General features: G+C 32.4%; 2 protein-coding genes across 4 annotated transcripts; one reads left to right on the top strand and one right to left on the bottom strand.

Moving 5' to 3' along the window:
• The first annotated feature begins 4,175 nt into the window (after positions 1-4,175).
• On the top strand, positions 4,176-6,563 carry LOC130823519 (protein MOTHER of FT and TFL1-like). Its single transcript, XM_057688152.1, has 4 exons — positions 4,176-4,459; positions 4,990-5,051; positions 5,387-5,427; positions 6,028-6,563. Exons 1-4 carry the CDS (start codon positions 4,250-4,252, stop codon positions 6,249-6,251), a joined length of 537 nt encoding a protein of 178 aa, XP_057544135.1. The 5' UTR covers positions 4,176-4,249; the 3' UTR covers positions 6,252-6,563.
• Positions 6,564-11,214: 4,651 nt separating this feature from the next.
• LOC130823518 (lysine-specific demethylase JMJ28) lies at positions 11,215-19,019 on the bottom strand. Of its 3 annotated transcripts, none has more exons than XM_057688150.1 (11): positions 17,476-19,019; positions 17,251-17,378; positions 15,917-16,019; positions 15,702-15,834; positions 15,102-15,165; positions 13,993-14,998; positions 12,686-13,225; positions 12,504-12,576; positions 12,156-12,241; positions 11,562-11,681; positions 11,215-11,481 (listed from the first exon to the last, which is right to left on the bottom strand). In XM_057688150.1, the coding sequence occupies exons 1-11, from the start codon at positions 18,850-18,852 to the stop codon at positions 11,401-11,403; spliced, it is 3,711 nt and encodes a 1,236-aa protein (XP_057544133.1). In that variant the 5' UTR covers positions 18,853-19,019; the 3' UTR covers positions 11,215-11,400. The 3 variants fall into 3 exon arrangements, with proteins under 3 accessions (XP_057544133.1, XP_057544132.1, XP_057544134.1); XM_057688149.1 differs by having other exon boundaries at positions 17,470-19,018; XM_057688151.1 differs by having other exon boundaries at positions 12,686-13,213; positions 17,470-19,017.
• Positions 19,020-20,642: the final 1,623 nt, after the last annotated feature.

Genomic DNA, 20,642 nt, shown 5'->3' with positions numbered 1-20,642 from the left:
ACCCAGCCCATTAAAGCTTAATGACTACTTTTACTTTACATTTTCCTTTATAGATCAGCTCAATTAGAAATGATCTCTCGAAAAGACTTTCTCTCACAAGAATTCAGTATTTGATTACTACTGTAAATGAAATCTACATCTACCAACTTCACATGACTACCGGCCCAATCAATTGGGACCAAAACTAACGGCCACACGAGCCATTGATCTTTTAATGACAATGGCCTATAAAATAATTTAGCCCAATTAGTTTTACATATAAGCCCATTTATTCTTGCTCGTTGCCATGTTAAAAATTTACACAAAAATTTGGATAAGACGGTCTCATAATGAGATCATCAATTTGGGCTGCCCAATTCGCACATGTAACAATATGTTAATTTTCTAGGCATTTATCAATTTTGAAAATTAATATCTTTAAGGTCAAAATTAATACCTTATCTTTAAGGTCAAAATTAATACCTTATCTTTAAGGTCAAAATTAATACCTTTAAGGTCAAAATTAATACCTTTAAGATTGATATTGAAAAATTCCAAGAAAATGAAAAAAAAATACCCAAATTGTTACACGTGTGAATTGGGCCGGCCCAAATGGACAGTCTCATTATGAGGCTGTCTCGTCCAAGACCAGCTGAAAAATTTAATCCAATGCTATACGACAATTTAATAACGATAGTCTTAACATTAGAACATGTCGTATAAGAATTTGTGATATTCTTATTATTATTACACAAATTCTTATTGTTAGAAGGTTTATCTTAAGAGTGAGACAGTTATAAACTTATTCAAATATTTTTATTAAATTAATTAAAATATTTTTTTTAATGCTTAAAATATTTATTTTTAATTATTTAATAAGTCATTTTGGATGTTAAATTAACAAGAGTTATTGTTAATCACATCGCTCAATAAGAATAAATGAGATACATAATGATGCCGATTGAGGAATATATAGCTGCCACCTGTTGAGGATTAATTAATTATTAATTTATTAATATTAATATCGTTTGACTTCACTTTCAACTTTAACTCCCGCGTAATCTTTCTAAGTGGACAACTAAGTGAAACTTGAAAGCATACAATGCTCATTTTCACTCAATCCATTTTCATTTTAGTTTGTGGTAATAAATTTATGAGCTAATCTTTTGAGAGATCATCTCTTTGAAAGACGTATCTTAAGCTTAGTCCATTAAAGATTAATTTCTACTTAAAGTATTTTTAACGCCTATTTATATTATCTTTTGATGCTTACTTACCTTATCCTTAATGCCTACTTTCAATATTTTAAATCTCCACTTACATCATTCTTAATGTCTACTTACAATACTTTAAAAATTATATAATGGGTTGACCCAATTAGAAATGCTCTCTCAAAGAGACCGTCTCTCACAAGAATTTGTGTAAATGTATTTATTTTTATTTTTATATTATCTCACTACTTTTTCTATTAGTTTTCTTATTTTTAAATATTCCACCACTTTAACTTACAATATTTAGAAAAAATTACCGTGAATAATACAACTTTTTGTTAATTTTCCTATAATAATACCAACTTAGGGTATTTTGCTAGAATAATACCAACTTTAGTTTATTAACTAATTTACCAATTTTTTTTTGTCTTATAATCACCTAATAGTTTGATTTTTAACATGTTAGAAATTTTATAGAAAAACACCCTTTTAAGTTGGTATTATTCATGGTTAATAAATAGTTGATATTACTGTAGGTAAATTAACAAAACGTTGTATTATTCACGGTAATTTTTTCTAATATTTAAATTTTTTATTTTCATGTTATAACCTATGTTTTATAAAATATGTACCTAGTCACAATAATTGTTGGTAAGCTGAGGATCAAGATCAAAAAAAGGTGAACAAGTTTTATTAATTAATGATTTAAAAATTTGTAACGGAAGGAAATTCGGGTGTTACAAAATTAGTAAAAAAGTTTTATGATGATTAATTTTACATTGGATTGAATGATATATTCCTTGTTTTATTAAAATTGTATCATCTAACTTAATTATGTGATTATTTTTAAAGTCAAACGATGTTATTTTAACGGGATAAAGAGACTAAATGTTTAACAATTTTAAACTTTTGACTTCGAAATGTTTACTAATAATTGAAAGAAATGATTACAACTTTTAACTTGACTTTATTCCACACTAAGAAAACGCGTTTATATCTTGAAAATTAGGAGTTGTTATAAAATACATTTTGTTATTTTTTATTTGCACTCTTTTATCTTTTATTTTGCCATATTTTTTATAGTATAAAAACATTCATAATAAAAGTTGTTTTTGAAAAAACGATTATAAATAAGGATATCGTATCATGACAACAACTATTCTTACGATTTCTACAAAATAACACGAATCTGAGGGCAGTGCCTCTGACTTTCAAGTTGGTACCCAACTATTAGTAAAATATTGTTTATTCTAGGATAGAGATTGGCTTTTAAGGGCAAATACCATTTACCTTGCTGAACTCTAACCCCCAAAGGGGTGTATACATGTTTATTATAGAAATAAAAAATTAAATTGAATAAGGAAGTAAAATTCATATATACGATCATAAAATTAATATATATATAGTCACTATTACTTTATCCGTTTCATTATATTTGCTATTAATAGTAGTATTCTTTTACATAATATTTCATAATCGAATGCAAATATTTTTGAAGGGAAAAATTATTATTATTGTATTTAATTAGTTAACCTTAGTGGGTCCTTGTATCAGACTCATACCAAATTATAGAATAAGGCATATTTTAAGCACAAACAAAAGTCAAAATGACATCGGATGGAGAATTCTGTAAGCGATGTGGTGGATGTTGTACATCTCAATTTTATTCAAGTAAATTAAACATTCTCATATTAGATTTTTAATTCCTTCGCTCTTAGCTCCAACTTATCTAGAGTTAGTATTGCTTTTAATTCAAGTTTAGAAACTACTTCTTTGATTTAAGTAAATTTTAAGCTTTATTATCTTTAATACAAATTATAAAAATTATATAATAACAAAATATATATCAAGACAAATATAATGAGATCTCACATTGATATATTTTTCTCTTAAAATAGAATATTTTAAATAAGAAAAATATTAGGAAACGGAGTGAGTAATATTTTAAAAACTTTAGAAATAAAATTAAGTGTCCAAGCTTAAAATTTACCTAATAACTTGTGAGTTAGTATAAAAGAATTGGTACAAATATACATTAAAAGGCCAAATATAACATATAATATAATAGTATAGAAGTAATAAAATTGTAAAAAGCTCTCTAAATTATATTATTATGTTTGTAAATTCAACGAGATTGTAAATAGATAATATTTAAATAAAAAGTTAAAAATAAAAAACTAGTACTTGGACATCGTTTACTGCCAAACAGAGCTAGAAACATTGTATGTATTCATGCATGTATAACAAATAACAATCATCTGATGTGAGATTTTTGGCATTTTTCTTTAGAATTATTTTTTAAAAAAACCTTGTTATATTTTTATCTCGAATTAAGTGAGAATAATTTAAGCTTTGATTGAATTGATAATTTTTGTCGATGGTGATAAATGAGAATAAAATATGCAGAGTGAAATAAAAAGTTGAATTCATGACTCAAAATTAAGGGAATTTTTTACAATTAGTTTTTTTTTTACTGATTTTTAGCTTTTTAATCGGATAAACAATTATTTTTAAATAATGTATAAATAGATAGTTGATTTTTAAACCAAAATAAAAAATATATAATTTGTACTAAATCTCTTCTTAGCAATTAACATAAACAACTAGTTGATAAGCTAATATTATCTGATGGTTAAACCAGCTAACAATTTCGATTAACACTCGATTGAGAAACAGACAGTAATAAAACATCCTCGGATATCCCACACGTGTCCAACCGAATATATAGAAAAGTCAGTATATACTACGTGTCAACCACTTAGGTATCTTACTACGTGTCCTTTATTTGACGCCACTTCGCAAAGTCCACTAAGCAAAAAATATTAATAAACTTCTACTCCTACTACATCATATAAATAAAACATTTAAAAGCTATAAGATAAACATATATATATATATATATATATATATATATATATATATATATATATATATATATATATATATATATACTTATACTGATTCATATATATAAGATTGAGTAGGACAAATTCATAAAAATTTGTAGTCTTGATTTTCTTACATGCAAAATTAATAAATAAATTAATTTAGTAGAGAAAATGGCATCAATAGTAAGATCAATAGATCCTTTAGTAGTTGGAAGGGTAATTGGAGAAGTCGTTGATATGTTTGTTCCCATGGCCGATCTTCGTGTTCAATATGGAACTAAACATATTTTCAATGGTTGTGAAATCAAGCCTTCTCTTGCTATTGAAAGACCTCTTGTTCATATTCCTCCTCTTCCTTCAAATGATAACTTATACTCCCTAGTATGTATTATATCTTTTCTTAATTTCTTTCTATTATTTCTGAATTTTGAAATTATCGCGTTATGTTAGTATGTGAGATCATGTTTGAATATAATTTCAAGTACATGGTCGTGTTGAAAAATTAAATTTTTTAGTATGATACAAGCATATGAGATGAGTTTTTACACATTGATCTATATTAGTAATTTAGTATGTTATTAGGTTATTATTCGATGAGATAAGTTTTTGACTCATTCTATATTAGTATGTTGTATACTTCTAATTGAGACGTAAGGGCGAATTTATGGTTCATCAATGTCGTTTAGATATAAAATCATATATCCACAAATGCTAAAATATGATATATCACATAGGAGCTTTTCTATGTATCAATATCAATTTGGGTTCAATCCTCACTAAGCACATTTAAATATATTATCAGACAATATTTGATTTTATTCTATTTGCTACTCTAAAAACTCGAGGAGGAAAATATTTCTTCTTTAAATTTTATGTATAATAATGATATGAACTAGTTCAATTTGTTGTAGATAATGGTTGATCCGGATGCTCCAAGTCCAAGTGAGCCACAAATGAGAGAATGGCTTCACTGGTAACATTTTTGCATGCATGATCATTTTAGTAACTACTACTAGCTTTTTTCTTTTTTTTTTTTTTTCTGATCAAATATCTTATTTACTTTTTACACTATTCAGTATTCACCTCTCAATTTATGAAATTTTGTTTAATTCATTTAATTTAAATTATGTTAATATCATTAAGCCAAGCAATCACAATAACAAATCATATATAATTACAATTAAATAGTACATCAACAAGTGTGCTATTAATATAATTGTAATAGTAATTAAATTTTATGATTTTTGGAATAGTTATATTTGTTCATAAATAAATGTGACGATAATTTAATATTACTAAAATTTTTAGGATCGTCGCTGATATTCCACAAGGAATGGATGCTTCCAAAGGTCAGTTCTCAATCGATTTAAATTTTAGTACCATGTTACATTTAAAAGGATAGCTGATATAGCATTATCTATAATTTACAAATTAAAAATATACATATACATATTTAATTCCTGCATTATTCTAATCATCGATTTCTATTTCAATCGGCCCCTCTTGTACAAGACCAGACCATTTCATTATGAGACGAGTCTTTAAAAACCCACACTTTTAGTAAAAAAAACATAAAAAGACTGTCCCAATTGAAATTATGAGACCACTTTAATAGAGAATTAAGGCAGGAGCATAGTTCGGGGATATCCTCTTCCACCAACTTATATTACTTTCGTTTATTTAGTTGGAACCTTTAATTTTCATCTATTATTTGAATATTTTACGCTAATAGGATTATTTGAATATTTGAATATTTTAATCAATTATATAAGTCGATCCTTTGATAAAAAAAATAGTAGTCCTTCAACTTTTATTTAAAGAAAATAGGCCAAAAAATGTACTAATATCCTCGTAGTAATGTCGTAGTAAACTTGTAGTAATATCTTACATACATTATCATTTTCATTAATTTGATAGAGCAACACTAAAAAATGTACACTAAAATGCAGGGAAAGAGTTGGTAGAGTACATGGGACCAAAACCGCCAACCGGAATACACCGTTACGTATTCGTGTTGTTTAGACAGAAAGGGCCGAGTACGAAACAGTGGCAACTTCCGCTGGCTCGTAATAACTTTAGTACTCGAAATTTTGCCGCACATAACGGCCTTGGTTTACCGGTTGCTGCCGTTTACTTCAACTCTCAGAAAGAGGCTGCGAACAAAAAACGTTAGGACAGTGTTTAATTCTGTGCGTAACTGGGCTTTGTAAATGCATGGGATTATTATTATAATTTCTCATTTGGTTTGCATTTTGCTTGTGTTCATTTTCGTGTTATATGTAGAAATTTTTTGGATAATTATGTATGATGTGATGTGTATTTGTTTTAGTTACGTTGTATATGGTAACGTTTTATTGAGCACAAAATATTGGGTTGTTGGGTTTACCGGTCGTGAATGATCTAGTACGATATTATTCGTTTTTGGTCGAATTTGTAGACTTGGCTTTTGGACATTTTATCAAATGTCTTGTACTCTACTATTTATCCGAACTATTTAACTTTTGACATTTAGCTTGTATTTTTTTTAAATGTATTATGTTATAATATAGTTAAGTGAAATTTTATTTGATTTTTCAATACAAGAACCATTAATGTATCCTTAACTATCGTATTAGTAACTACGTCTAGTCACTATTAATTTGAATAAGAAGGAGTATTAAATTTAAAAATAGATCACTTATATGTTTTATAAGTTTGTCAACACACTTTTTTATTTTTCAATATACACTGATCAACAATCAGTGCTTCAGAATAAGAATCTCATCACTCTTACCTTCTGTTCCAATGGTATAATTTGTCTTCTATTTTGATGTTTTACCATAGTATCTGCTTCCTTGACTTTCACCATTCAATGTCAAGAATACTCTGGATGCAAAGTGGGGGATAAATATTGATGTTTGCTTCTCTTCGGTGGGCTTGGCCCAAATGAATAGAGATGGTGTGTTTAGCATTATTTTGGGTTGCTGATTGGTAGTGGCCTATTTAGTTGGGGTCTTTAGGCCTAAAACAAGTTTGATTATAACATGAACACAAAATCTTAAACACGATCTCTTCAAGAGAGAAAATAAGAATGTGGGCTTCTTGTTTTGAGGAAGTCGTCTCTTTAAGAGACAGTTTCTCACAATCACAAGAGTAGCTGATTCTTAAACGAGATGGTCTCACGGTGATATCAATGCTATTGGGCTGATCCATGTACATTTAGTGTGTTAACGTGATCATTTACAATTTAAAAATGATCAATTATAAAAATAGGCTATGTATATAAGTTTACCTGATCTCATGGTAAGACGATCTTATATAAAATGAGATGATATTGCCACTGTTGTCCTTATAGCTGTTCAAAAGTGACCCGACCAGAAAATCCGATCAGAAATCGAAAGTAAACAGACCCGAAAATGTGTTCTTTTTTTTAGGTTTATCGAACCGACATTATTCGACCCGAAGCTATACAAGAACCGGTTGACAACCGAAAATGGGAAAACTGAACCCGAGTTGTAACCGATTTTTCTAACAGACACATAAATGTTAACCGAGATTACCCGAACCTAATAACGACCGACCCGAGTCATATTCGACCCGAATCATGCTCGAGACTGAACTCGATCCGGCTAAAATCGACTTAATCCGAACGAAGTTTAGATCGAACTATTGTAAACCTGAACCAATTTTTTACATAGAAGTATGATCGACTCATATTCAATCATCTTATTAGTTATTTTAATAAAGTGATAAATATTGTAATAAAATAATTTTATAAATACATGGTTTCATATATTTAGAGTTAATAATCAATGGCCAATGTTTATTTAACTACTTTTAATCGAATTAGATGAAAATTGATAGAACTTTATAATTTTAATTTCTGGTCAAACAAGTAAAAGTAACAATGTAATAATGATCACTAATTGATTTGGATTTTTACTATTTTGCTTTAAGTAAATGAACCTTATCATCAATTAAAAAATGACTAATAATTTAATCTGATACTGACTCGATCAATAGCAATTACTAAATTGCAATTCGTAGTCGAATTCTACTTGAAAAATACCCGAACCCGATCTGTATCCGGTAAAACTGAACCAATTATTAACCGATGACAACCCGAGACCGATTGAAACTCGACACAAACTTCAACCGACACCGAACTGATGCTAATCCGATAGTTCGAATAACCGATCTTCAACCGAACCGTGACTAACCGACCTGACCTAAGTGTGACCCGTTGCAACACGCATCCGTAATATAATGGATCCGAAATACAATCGAATCGAATGATACCCGTCCGAAATCAACCCAATCATCCGAATGAACACCTCTGTCCTTTGTTGCTATAATTATATACATGTTAAGAATTTCAACCAACATGTTCATCAACGTATTCATCATAGAAGATGATAATTAAATATATGGTGCACTTTCAATTATCTCCTCAGCCGCCAATAAAAAACAATTTCATGGCTGCGCTATTATCAATTATGCAGTAATATCTATACAGTTTGTTCTCCTCTAGCAGCCCATTCAAATCACTAAATATAAGTTGAATCAAACATTCATCTTAATTCAGTGGTGCGTTGGCGCCTGCGGCCCACTCTTGCAGTCCCCATAGTTACCACTTATTTTTTAGTTTGATATTATAGATTTTTTGATTATATACTAGTTAGTATTGTTGAAAAAGAATAGTAGCGATGGATTGGTGTTTTAATAATACGACTACTTTTTCGAGAGATCATCTCTCGGTAAGAATAAGTAGCTCATACTTTCATAATTTTTTCTTTTAGGCTTTTTGATCAGTAAATAAAACGCGTTTCGTAATAATAATATTATCTCATACAGTGCAACAATTGGATGTTATGACGGAACCCCTCATAGAAACGCTCAAAGTGTTCGTCAAGGGGTTCTAATGCCCCACTTTTGATCATAGTCATAACTTTGCTATATAATCTGAATACTAGACATATCTAGGAATCTCTCCATGACGTCAAAGATTTCAATTATCTGCTCGTATAATACTACATTGATATTTTTATTATCTAATATTTTATTCCATACATTATATATATATATATATATATAATTATGTATATTCATATTTAAAATTTATTTTCACCTAAAAAATCAAATATCACGTAAGTATGTATATTTTATATACAATCTTTTGGATTAAGGGTCAGACGCTTTTAGGGTCGTTTCTTTGCATATTTCGAATAGCTGACCACCTAGGATCTCCAAAAATAAAGGGTCTCAAATATTAAATGGTTCAATTCAGGTCCGGTTTTGAGCAATATTTTTTAAGTGATTTGTTTGAAATTTTTTATATGAGAAATATTTTAAAATATAATATTATATTGCATTTTATTTGACTTATTTTGATATAATAAAGGACCTTATTTTGAATAACATCTAAAAATAAATACCACCTTTAAAATCTTTTTTCCATCCTTCGCTAACATTATTGTTGTCAATTTGAAAATAACCTTAATGAACCCTATAAATACCCATCATACATGACCACTACACTCACAACAACCAAAATAAATCCTCTTACAAACACTAGCAAAAATTAAATAATATCAAAGAAAAAATGAAGATGAACATGAAGAGTTGTGTGATTGTGATGGTGATCATGGCCATGATAATGGTGGATACATCAATGGCGGCATGCAGTGGTGGATGTCCCAATCGGCTGTGCTGCACTGAGTTCAGTACTTGTGTCAAATGTGGCACCTTCGGGACCATCGCCGAAGATGGTGGTGCCGCCTTTGTCGATGGCGCAAAGCCGCCTCGCAAGGTTCGTGCTGCTAGCGTTGATAGTGTTGAAGCTCGTCCTTAGAGCTTAAACTTATATAATTATCATGATCATAAGTTTATTGTATTTGTTGTTAAGAATAAGGTCCTATTATAAATTAGGGCATTAGGTTTTTCAAGTTATCGTTGTTCTTTCTTTTATGTTATTTGGATGGACATGTAGTATTACTCATGATTATTTGATGATGTTATAATTAATTAAGAAATCATCTAGCTTAAACTTTTAATTTATCATATTATAATTTTAAATTACGAGTTTAAATTTTATTCACTTTTACATATTTGAGTGGAATTATTGGTGCTAAATACCAAGTATAAGCCATAAAAGAGACTTGTGTTGCATGCAGACTTTTAAGACTCCTATGAAAAGAGATATTGAGATGGAGAATATTAATTGTCTTTAGATCTGAACTTTTAACTTAAACTTTTGATTGAATTAGTCTTTTGACAAAAAAATTAAGAAACAAAATGGATGACGAAGTACATAAATAGGAATTTGGTAATAACATAATGAATACACGAACGACCCGTTTGATAGGTAGTAATAAATGGTGGTAATGAAAATGAATACTAGTGTAATTTTGGTTGAAAAATCTCCTGGCTACTTTGATGCCCACGCTTGTCCAACTTCAATAATCTCATTTTCATCATAAAATTTAGGAAAAAACTATGAATAATATAATATTTTAACATTTTTCCTATAATAATATCAACTATTGATTAACCATAAATAATACCAACTAATATGACCTTTTAAACAGGTTATCTAATGAAATTTTGTTAAAAAATATAATTATAATTTTTATAAAAAAATTAAAAATAAAATTTCAGCATCAATCCTTCATCTTCTTCATTCAAAAATACAATTAAATCTAGTATGAACTATGAACCCAACCACCACCATTACCAAGTAATAAAACTTCACCCACCATTTTCACCTTCTTGGTCGTATAAAACTTCACTCACCATTTTCATCATCTTCGCTCATACAAAACTTCATCCACCATTTCATCTTCTTCGTTCATACAAAACTTCACCCACCAACTTTCCACCATAATCAAGTAATTAAACTTGTTTTTTTCAACTGGGATAGTTTTATTCAACATTTAAACCTTTGAAGCCTTGTTTCTCACCATTTTTTACTCATAATTCTAACCCAATAATAAAAACAATTTAAAACAGATTTTTGAGACTTAAATTTAAGAACCAAATGGGGGCAACTAACTAGGCAGATCTTGGAAAGAAGGAGATAAAAAAATTGAACCTCCATGGTTAGATGAATGTCATTCTTGAAGGAGATATGAAATTAGATCATTTGGGTTCTTCAAGTATGTAAAATGAGACATGGATTAGCGACTTTGTTTTTTTCAAGCATCATCAATAATATAATGTAGCCCACTTTTCTCATCAAAAAAAATTTACAAATTCCTACTGCACAAATGGCAGGCAAAACGAGATCACGAAATTCTCTTTCTCTTGCTTCCCCACCCAATTTCAATCTTTTATCGCTATCAATATCAGCGACTTCCTTCTTCGCTCCGCATTCTGTATATTTCTTTGATTGCTTCGTCTACGCTCCATATCGTCATCTTTTCCACCTGGTCGAATGCTCATATTGATTAACAAAGCGCTATTGAAAAGAAATTTCGGATTAATCTGCATTCTTAGATATAATTACCTCTAACTTGAGTTGTTTGGCCTTGTGATCGTTAGGGAGAACACGGATTTCATTGATCAACTTGATGCATTCTGATGCGTTTTCAGGTGAGATGAACCCCGCAGATATATTTATACAAGACTTTAAAATCAAACACATGAACACAAATCAAAAACTTCGAAGGGACAAAGAGTAACCGACAAAAGTTTGTAGAACTGAAAGGATAAAGGTGTTGTATACTCTCTCCATCCAAAGATATGTTCCTGTTTGATTGAAATAATACTCATAAAGAGTGCAAAAATACAGTTTCAGTCATGGTCACAGTAATGATCGCAAATTCAATGCGGATGATTCACATGCACCTGTATTGTCGTGGTAAACTCAAAAACCTTTATAATATAGTCGCAATACGGTGATACAACCTTATTTTTGCACTATGGCTTCATATCGTATGAATAAAAAAGGCAAAACATATCTTTGGACGGAGGAAGGGAGTATATAAAATTGAAGTTTGGATACTTGCTGAATAAACAAAGCTTCAAAGGTAATTTTGAACTCCCCATAGAAAATTCTAAATCAACAAGTCTAAAAAACACCTCATAAACACCTAATTACCTTGATGTATTTTATTTGATAAGGACATCCTGCAGGAATAAACACAGCTTCTCCAAGGCATTGATTGAATGTCCACGGTTCAATCTCTAGAAGAAAAATTTACAATATCGTTAGGCGTCAAGTCTACATAATCATACACCAGAACTAGAGATGTTCATTCGAGTCATCGAGTTGATTTCGGGTTCAAGTGTTTCGGTTTTGTGTCCACATTGATTTTATATAATTTTAAATTCATTTTGAAGTCGAGACAAGTAGGGTTCGGTTACAAGGTCGGGAGAATATCGGGTCGTCGAATCTGTTTTGAACACCGAACCAACAAAAACAAATGGCAAAAAAACAGAAAATTACCAAACTCCTGTTTGAGTTGCTTTTTATGAACTGTGTCTAGGTAGAAATTTCCATCGAGTATTGGATGCACAACCTGCAACAAAGTTGCTTTGTTTAGAACCAATGCGCAACTGATAAGCATTCTAATGGAGGTTTAGAAAGAAACTAAAACAAAACAATAAAATTGTTCATAGTTTACGCACGTCGTTTGAAAGCCCATCTCTTGAACTTATTTCATCTACATGCTTTGTCATGTAATCGAGGAGTTTCGGGATGTCTTGTCGACGGAAGACATCCCATTGAGCCCCGCAGGACTCTGGAAGCGATTGTTTGTCATCAACATTGAGACCCTCCAAATGGTCCTGTTGCGGAATTTGATCAACAGTTTTATCAGGACAATAACTAGCCTCGGAGCAAATCATTGAATCATCAGAGTTGGTATCAGAACCGTTAGCTAACTTAGCGGCTGAAGATTTATTTTCTCTGTGATTATTGGCAATAGGAGCATCGACAGTGCCCGCTGAGCAACAAGAAGCATCCGCTATCCAATGCCTATCTCCAGCTTCGACTGAGATATCACTATGTAGTCTTGTATCATCATCTTCGAGATTTTTATTAGAAACTCGATCACCCTGATCCTTCTGATTGCTAGTCTGTTTTATCAACTTCATCATCTCATTGAGCTGTTCCGAGGAAAGTGCTGTATCAGCTACATGTATTAAGACATTTACCTGAAAGGAGAACTGTAGAAAATGAGTTCAATAATTTATCGTATAATCACCAACAATCATTAACCGTAGAGAATGGCTGATACAAATAGTGGTTCCAGTCACGATAGCAATAGGAGTCACGAAACGAATATTGCGGTCAATGTGGATGGTTTTGGGGTTGAATCTACCAATATTTCAGTTGCGGTAAAGACAAAAACTTTTATATATTGTCGCAATACAGTGGAGCAGCCTTATATTGCACTAGGGATACAATACAAAGTCTCTAGGTGCTCATTCTCACCTTTTAAGAGAACTTGAGCACCACAAAAAAATGTACAATGATGATCTCTCTTATGTACAACCCCCACACAAACACATCCAAATTCCCCGATGGTTTTGGGGGTTACATATACGCAAGCTAACCCTTGTTATAACAAAATACTCATAAATCCATGCACAATTTTGATTATTGTGAAGTTGCAAATGATATTTTCTATCAGAAAAAGAGTGTCAAGAAGAATAAATTAACACCCACACAGTTGTATGAAACGGGTCAAATTGGCTTAAACCTTAAAAATATCAAACAATAATCAACGTCGATGAGAACGATAGTGCAAAGTATAGACCACAACATTGTAAAGGTTTTTGAAGTCATCCCGCAACAGCAATAAAGGCAGAGATAAGCACATAAGTCACAACCATCCGATTTTACCATGAAGGTGGTTTAACGACTGTTACCGCAACCACATCCGAGATTTTGCACTACGATAAGAGCATAAGGAAATGGATAAAAAAATAACCTCATCGAAAGAGTTGCAGCACAATCTAGTCACCAATCCACCCCGTGCAACTTCATCCCTACTACCACATGAGATACATACATGTGGACCAAGTTTAGATGCCGGAAAATCCTCTGGAAGCTTCCCGGCAATATTCAGGAGGCCCATTTTCGGATTTGTGTATTCTTGGAGAGGTAAGGAATGAATAATCTCGCTACAATGTCCTTCCAAGAGTTTTTGAGAAAAAGCCGCGGGCATTTTTGCGTTAAGTCTAAGTGTTTCATGGCATGCATTCATATAGCCATCTATCGATCCAGTAAATGACTCCTTAGTACCGATTTCAACATCATACGAGCCAAAACAACTTGCAGCTTCGATTGCATCTTCTCGGTTTTCACATTTACTAAAGTCGTTTTCTAGAAAACTGCAAAACATATGTAGTGGGTCCCAACTCAAGGCAAATGTACATTGAAGCACATTGCAAACCTTCACAGGATGTCCCTTTAGCCAATGTTTCTGAAAGTGAGCAAGCAAGCAGTCAGGATCATCAGAACTGCTAGGGCAGTAGAGAAAGTTGTCATTGAAATCTTTCCGTCTAGAAACTTCCTGCAAATCATTACTTTTAACACCCGCCTTAATGAAGTTGGTGCACATCGAACAATGCACAGAATCATCTGTAAAATGCAGAAAGTCGTGTTCAAAAACTGTCTCTGCCGCACTAATTTCCAGTTCCTTGGTCCAATTTAGCGGGAAAATACATCTCAAATCAAGGAGGCTATTATCACAACCGCCTAGCTCCATCGGTGGACATGATATATGAAGAGATGAAGTTGAGCCTTGTAAAGGCACGGAAGAAGCGCCATCCACATTCTTCCGACATGGTAAAAGTGTTTCAGTTCCATCAGGATGAGCAACTCCAAGAGACCCACCACCTTGGGCATATTCTCGACAGCAACTTAAGCAAAGGTTGTATGAACAATTTGGGCAGCTTCGGTGAAAATCGAGTATTGGGATTTTGCAATTATTACTGACCCAGATAAATGATGAAGCAACAATCAAAAAACTTGATTACAAAGTATTAATAGATCACATCTCTAGTTATGTTATGTCATAACCAAGAAGTAACATACCAGCAGCACTGATCCCGGTAGCCGACACCAGCTTGTCGAATCTCAACATCAGCGGGATTCTGCCCTGTCACGCATTTATTGCTTCAGAAAAGAGACACCTTCATGGAGGAACTAATATATTTTTTTAAAAGGATACCATACAAGAACTCAATAATCAAGACTAGGGGTGTTCAATGGGCCAGGCTTCCATTTTGCGCCCTTATCCGACCCGTTTTTATAAGGGCTTTATAAGGACCAGACCGAAAACAGGCTCTACTATAATTAAAATAAACCGGGCTATAAAAGGGCTCAATGAGGGTTGAAAAGGGCCTTTGTAAATAGCATATTAATGGATAATTTAAATACTATAAATGACAATGGCAATGGGGATTATAAATATTTTTTCAATTTAATTATTATAATTGATAATTTAATTGTTCAAAATTGATAAAACGGGGATAAAAACAATTTTTTGTAATAAAATTGGGTCGGATAAGGGCCAGGTTGGGCTTTTAAAGCCCTTATTAAGTTTTAAGGGCCCTTATCCAACCCGCCACATATTTACTTTAAGCTTGGCCCGACCCTTACTGGCCCATTTTACACCCCTAATCAAGACCATACCTTTAAAATTTGCCTCTATCTCTAACTCAACGCCCTGATCCTGGTTGATTTTTACAAGAATAGGCAGAAGGAAACTAATCAGGTACTGTAAGTGCTCAAACCTGCTTCTTTTAAAAGTTTCCTTCAAGGCCTCCTACAATAGTTGCCATCAGTTAATTAATCACCGGCAAAAATCAAGTCATAAAAAAGATGGTAAAAAAAGCACAGATAGAAACCTTTGAACCCGCGTTTTTTGAACGAGTAGTGTAACAGGTTTTGCAATCACAACTTCTACGACAAACGGGGCATCTCAATTTAATTTCTTCAAGATCAGCAGACCTGAAGCATAAAGTCACAAATGAAATACACGATGATGATGAATTATGATATATAAACTGATCACACAGTCAACTGCCATGCGGAAAGTTGAAAGATCGAAAGGTATACCGTCATACTAGAACAATTCTAGCGCGTCCAACTACCCAGACCCATTATACTGCATTTTTTCCGACTATAAATAAACTCGACTAAATTCATGGATCCAGTCTCCTTTTCTAGAGTGATTATGAAGCAAACACTCAGGACTGATCAAATCACAACCATAAAGCGAAACGGAATGCTCACAACGAATCTAGTCACACAAGTAAGTTGTATCACTGTCAGCTGCTACGAGAAAAAGTTGGAAGGTTAAAAATTTTAGTCATGTCAAAATGTCATGCACTTACTCTTTCGTTATTCAAATACTATAAACCTATCATACTGTCTTGTCTCCTACTACATCTAACTAACATAACATGGTAAAAAAAAAGGGCTATTACTAAGAGGGAACAAGGAAGCCTAACACAGTAACACCCGGAACAAATTAGTTTTCAAACCTTCATTACCTCTTTAAATACAACCTCCCCTGAGTTATAAATGTGATGTATCTAAGGGCGTGTTTGGTATCCATTTTTTGAAGGTCACTAACGAAAATGCATAACTCAATCTATTGCATATTGTTTGTTTCGACTCTAAAGTAATCGTTTAAGTTACTTTCAGGAAATGAAAACCTCTATTTTGTTACCACTCGTAATAGTGTTGTAATAAATTCCCTTTGCTCTCTGATCATACCAAACAAATAATAACAATAACACTTACTATTACCTCGTACCTCTATACATTCCCTTTCCATTACATTTTAACTTGTCAAACCAAACACCCCAAAAACGTATCAATTCGTAAATTCGCAAAGGTAGAATAAGCTTAGCCTCGCATATTTCACGGTGTAGTTTCCAACAATGTTTTGTTGCGCAAACATGGTGAGTTACATAATCCGAGCATTTCACTTCTCAATTATATGAATGAAGCCAACATTGCATAGTAAGAAAAACATATTTAAATAATAAGCATATTGTGCCCTACTTCATAAGATCAATCCACATAACTTCCCTACTCCTATATTAATGCTTCAGTACTTCTATATTTGGAAATAATAATACACAATATTACCTGGCCTTCATGAATTTTGCACAATACAACAACTTAAACTTAAGTAATGATCCAAAATGGGAAAAAGATCAAAAGAATGTACCTCCCATTAATGCAATTAGAACAAAAATACCGCTTTTTGCAACTCGAACACTCGATCAAACTCAAATAATCAAACTTCCTACACCAATGGCATTTCTTTTTTCCACTCTTTCCAGGGAAAGGCACAATCTAAATTCATAAAAACACACAACAAACAATACTCAACACAAAAAATGATCAAAATCTAGAATCATCATCACAAACAACCAAAAAAGACTACCTTTACCGCTCCAATAAGAGGAGGCTCAATGTTCTTGGACCGGAACCGCCTTGTAACCAAAGAACTCGAACAATGTCCCCCGATTTTGATCCCTAAACACCCAGCAGCATTATAAAGAACTTGATTAGGAAGAACAGGAGGGATAGCCATAGAACCATAAGGCAAATCCCTAGTGATTTCCCCTAAATGAACCCTGATTTGTTTTTCACTCTTTTTTGTACTCTCAATTAATGCTCTCCTTAAGAAAACCCTAATCAAATCTGCCCTCATTTTCTTCATCCCTTTATCAGAATTACTCTCCAAAGCCTCAATCTCCTTTTTCCTTTTCAATCTTTTCTCTACTTTTTCACTTCCTTCACCTCTCTGAATTTTCAATTCTTCAGGAACTGTTATCCTCTTTTGCCTTAATTTCGCTTGTTCATAATGTATCTCACATAATGTTTTTCCTTCTAATACTCTCCTTTTACACCTCCATTCTCTTCCATCAGTTCTCTTACACCTCAATTCATCCGCCGCCACCACCACAGCCACGGCCTCCACCCCATTATTATTGTTTTTCTTTCTCTTATGTTTTTTCCCCGGCACCGCCACCGGAGATTCTTCTTCCACTACATGCACATTTTCCTTCTCAAATCCATTCTTTCTATTACTATTACTATAATTTTTTTTCATGTGATTCTCACATGGAGAAAATCCTTCTACTACATTATTCTTGCACCTCAAAACCTTCCCATTATTCCTCACACACCGGATATTCTCCCCTACCGGAGAAATAATCACCTGCTCCTTCTTCTTCCTCACGATGGGCCTGGGCCATCTTTTACTTTGGGCTTTGACCCTATTAATATGAATTTCACACATAGTTTGCCCTTCCAAAGCTTGCTTCTTGCACCGCCATTTCCTCCCGTCATTCCTATTACACCGTAAATGGTCCGGTACTGTACCCACCGGAGGAAAAAACGGTTTTTGCAATGGACTAAACTCAAATTCATTAATGGGTTCAGATTCTGGTAGTGGGTTGTACTCAAATTCCTTGCTGGGTTCACGTTCTGGTAGTGGGTTGAACTCAAATTCCTTGCTGGGTTCACGTTCTGGTAGTGAGTTAAACTCAATTTCATTGATAAATTCACATTCTGGTAATGGGTTGAACTCAAATCCACTAATGGGTTCAGACTCAGGTTCCGGTTTGAGTCTGGGTTTAGATGTGGATTCGGGTTTAGGGTTGGGAGCAGGAGTAGGACGGCATTTTAGGGTACGGCGGAGGTGAGAAAGGCAGAAGGAGTTACCATCAACAATTCGGCGTTTGCAACGCCAATCACGGCCGTCGGATTTCTTGCATCTTAGATCGTCCGGTGGCATAGGTTCCTCTAAAACCCCTTCCATTGATAATGATAATTTTAAATTACTCCAACCAAATGAGAGACAGATAAAGGATTTTATGAAAAGGTGAAGACTGATTGGTTAAAGAAAAAATCAAAGAACGTTTCTGTTTGGGAAACATAGTACACTGTTTTTGCTTTAGTGGGTATGGCTTGTTTGTCATCCACCTATAATAGTCGGAATTTATCGAGTATAATTGTACGGTAAATTATCGTTTTTTATTTACAATTTTTTTTCACAAAGGCTGATATATTTTAAATTTTTTTATTATAAGATGGGTTGAAAAAAGAGCTATATTTGGTAAAATTATTTTTAAGACGTTATCAAAGAAAGACAATATTTGTTTTCACTGAAAATAAGACTTGATTATCACTATTTTTGATTAGTGTTCTTTTACTAAAAAAAATTAGTCTCATTTTTGTAACCCATTTTATTTTTGTTGTATGTGCTATATTTCTATTTTTAGTGATGATTCACGCTATATTATTTTTTAAATTCTCATTTATATATTTAACTTATTTTTTTATTTCATCCACATTTCTCACACTAATAATGACATATTGGGTAAGAAAATATCACTATTAGTTGCATGTAAATTGAAATGAAAGAAGTAATTTAGTGTATTTACTCTTTTGAGATGAGTTATCCCACATCGATAAATTGAAAATGGTTTACACACTTTATAAGCTATTAGAGACCTTCTTCCCATTGCCATATGGTTTTGGGATGGTAAATATCTCCTTAGCTTATGAAGTATGTACACTTGTGTCCTCCCGTTAATATGCTGACATTCACAATAAGTTCAGTCTAATTTAACATATACGCTTCATCTATACTTAAGATTATTTCTTTGAGACGAAGTGAATTAGTAATTTAAGTTTTATAGTAGACATCGTATAATTGAACAACGGCAGGTGTTCGAACGAGCACACCTAATAGACATTCGAGCACAATAGATCAAAAGCATCCAACAATTCACATTAACAACCAAGGACCGCTTATATAATCGGCCCTAGTGCTCGAACAAGCACCCTGCACAACCAACTTCTTTGCATTTCATCTTTCTTTTCACTCCATGAACACCACTTTACATTCAACCTTGAGGTGAGTATGAATCACCATCAAAAATAAAAGTTCCAAATTTGAGTGAATTGAAGAATAGAGGTTAATATTATATTATTATCAAGATCTTGCATATCAGAGATACCATAAATTGAATTATATTCTTAGTTATTGTGCCAAAAAATTATGCTCCACAATTACTTTTAAAGAGAAGAAATCAAATTATATAACAATGTGAAAGAGTTCAATAATTTTTCAAATTTTAAGTAATGGATCAAACGATTAACAATTTAATTACCTGAGGAAAATTATCTTAATACAAGTTGGAGCTGCTCCAAATTCGAAAATGGATTTCAAGATATGGGTAAAACATAATTGAATGCATCATTGATAAAATTTATCCAAGACGAAAATTTCATCAATGCTGCACTCAATGATGTTTTCACTATCCAGATCATATCATCGAGTGTTTCATCAATTTGACAAATTTTGTTCGATTATAAAATCGACCGAAGAAAGTAACACGATGCTGTAAATTTGCCATGAGTATTTGTTAAAACGATATCATAGATTTATAGGAATACTAACAATAACTACATGGGATTGGAGAGTTGTACCTTTTGTCAAGTACAAAGCACAACTTGTACTACAACTTGTTACTAGTATTAGTATGAGTTCGTTTAACGTAAGTACTGCAACTTCTAATGGTACTAGTATGAAGTATGAGTTCG

Source organism: Amaranthus tricolor, chromosome 9 (assembly GCF_026212465.1).
Source record: "Amaranthus tricolor cultivar Red isolate AtriRed21 chromosome 9, ASM2621246v1, whole genome shotgun sequence".
NCBI classification, from domain to species: domain Eukaryota; kingdom Viridiplantae; phylum Streptophyta; class Magnoliopsida; order Caryophyllales; family Amaranthaceae; genus Amaranthus; species Amaranthus tricolor.
Note: the sequence above shows the minus strand (reverse complement) of the source record. Positions and strands in the feature narration are given on the sequence as shown.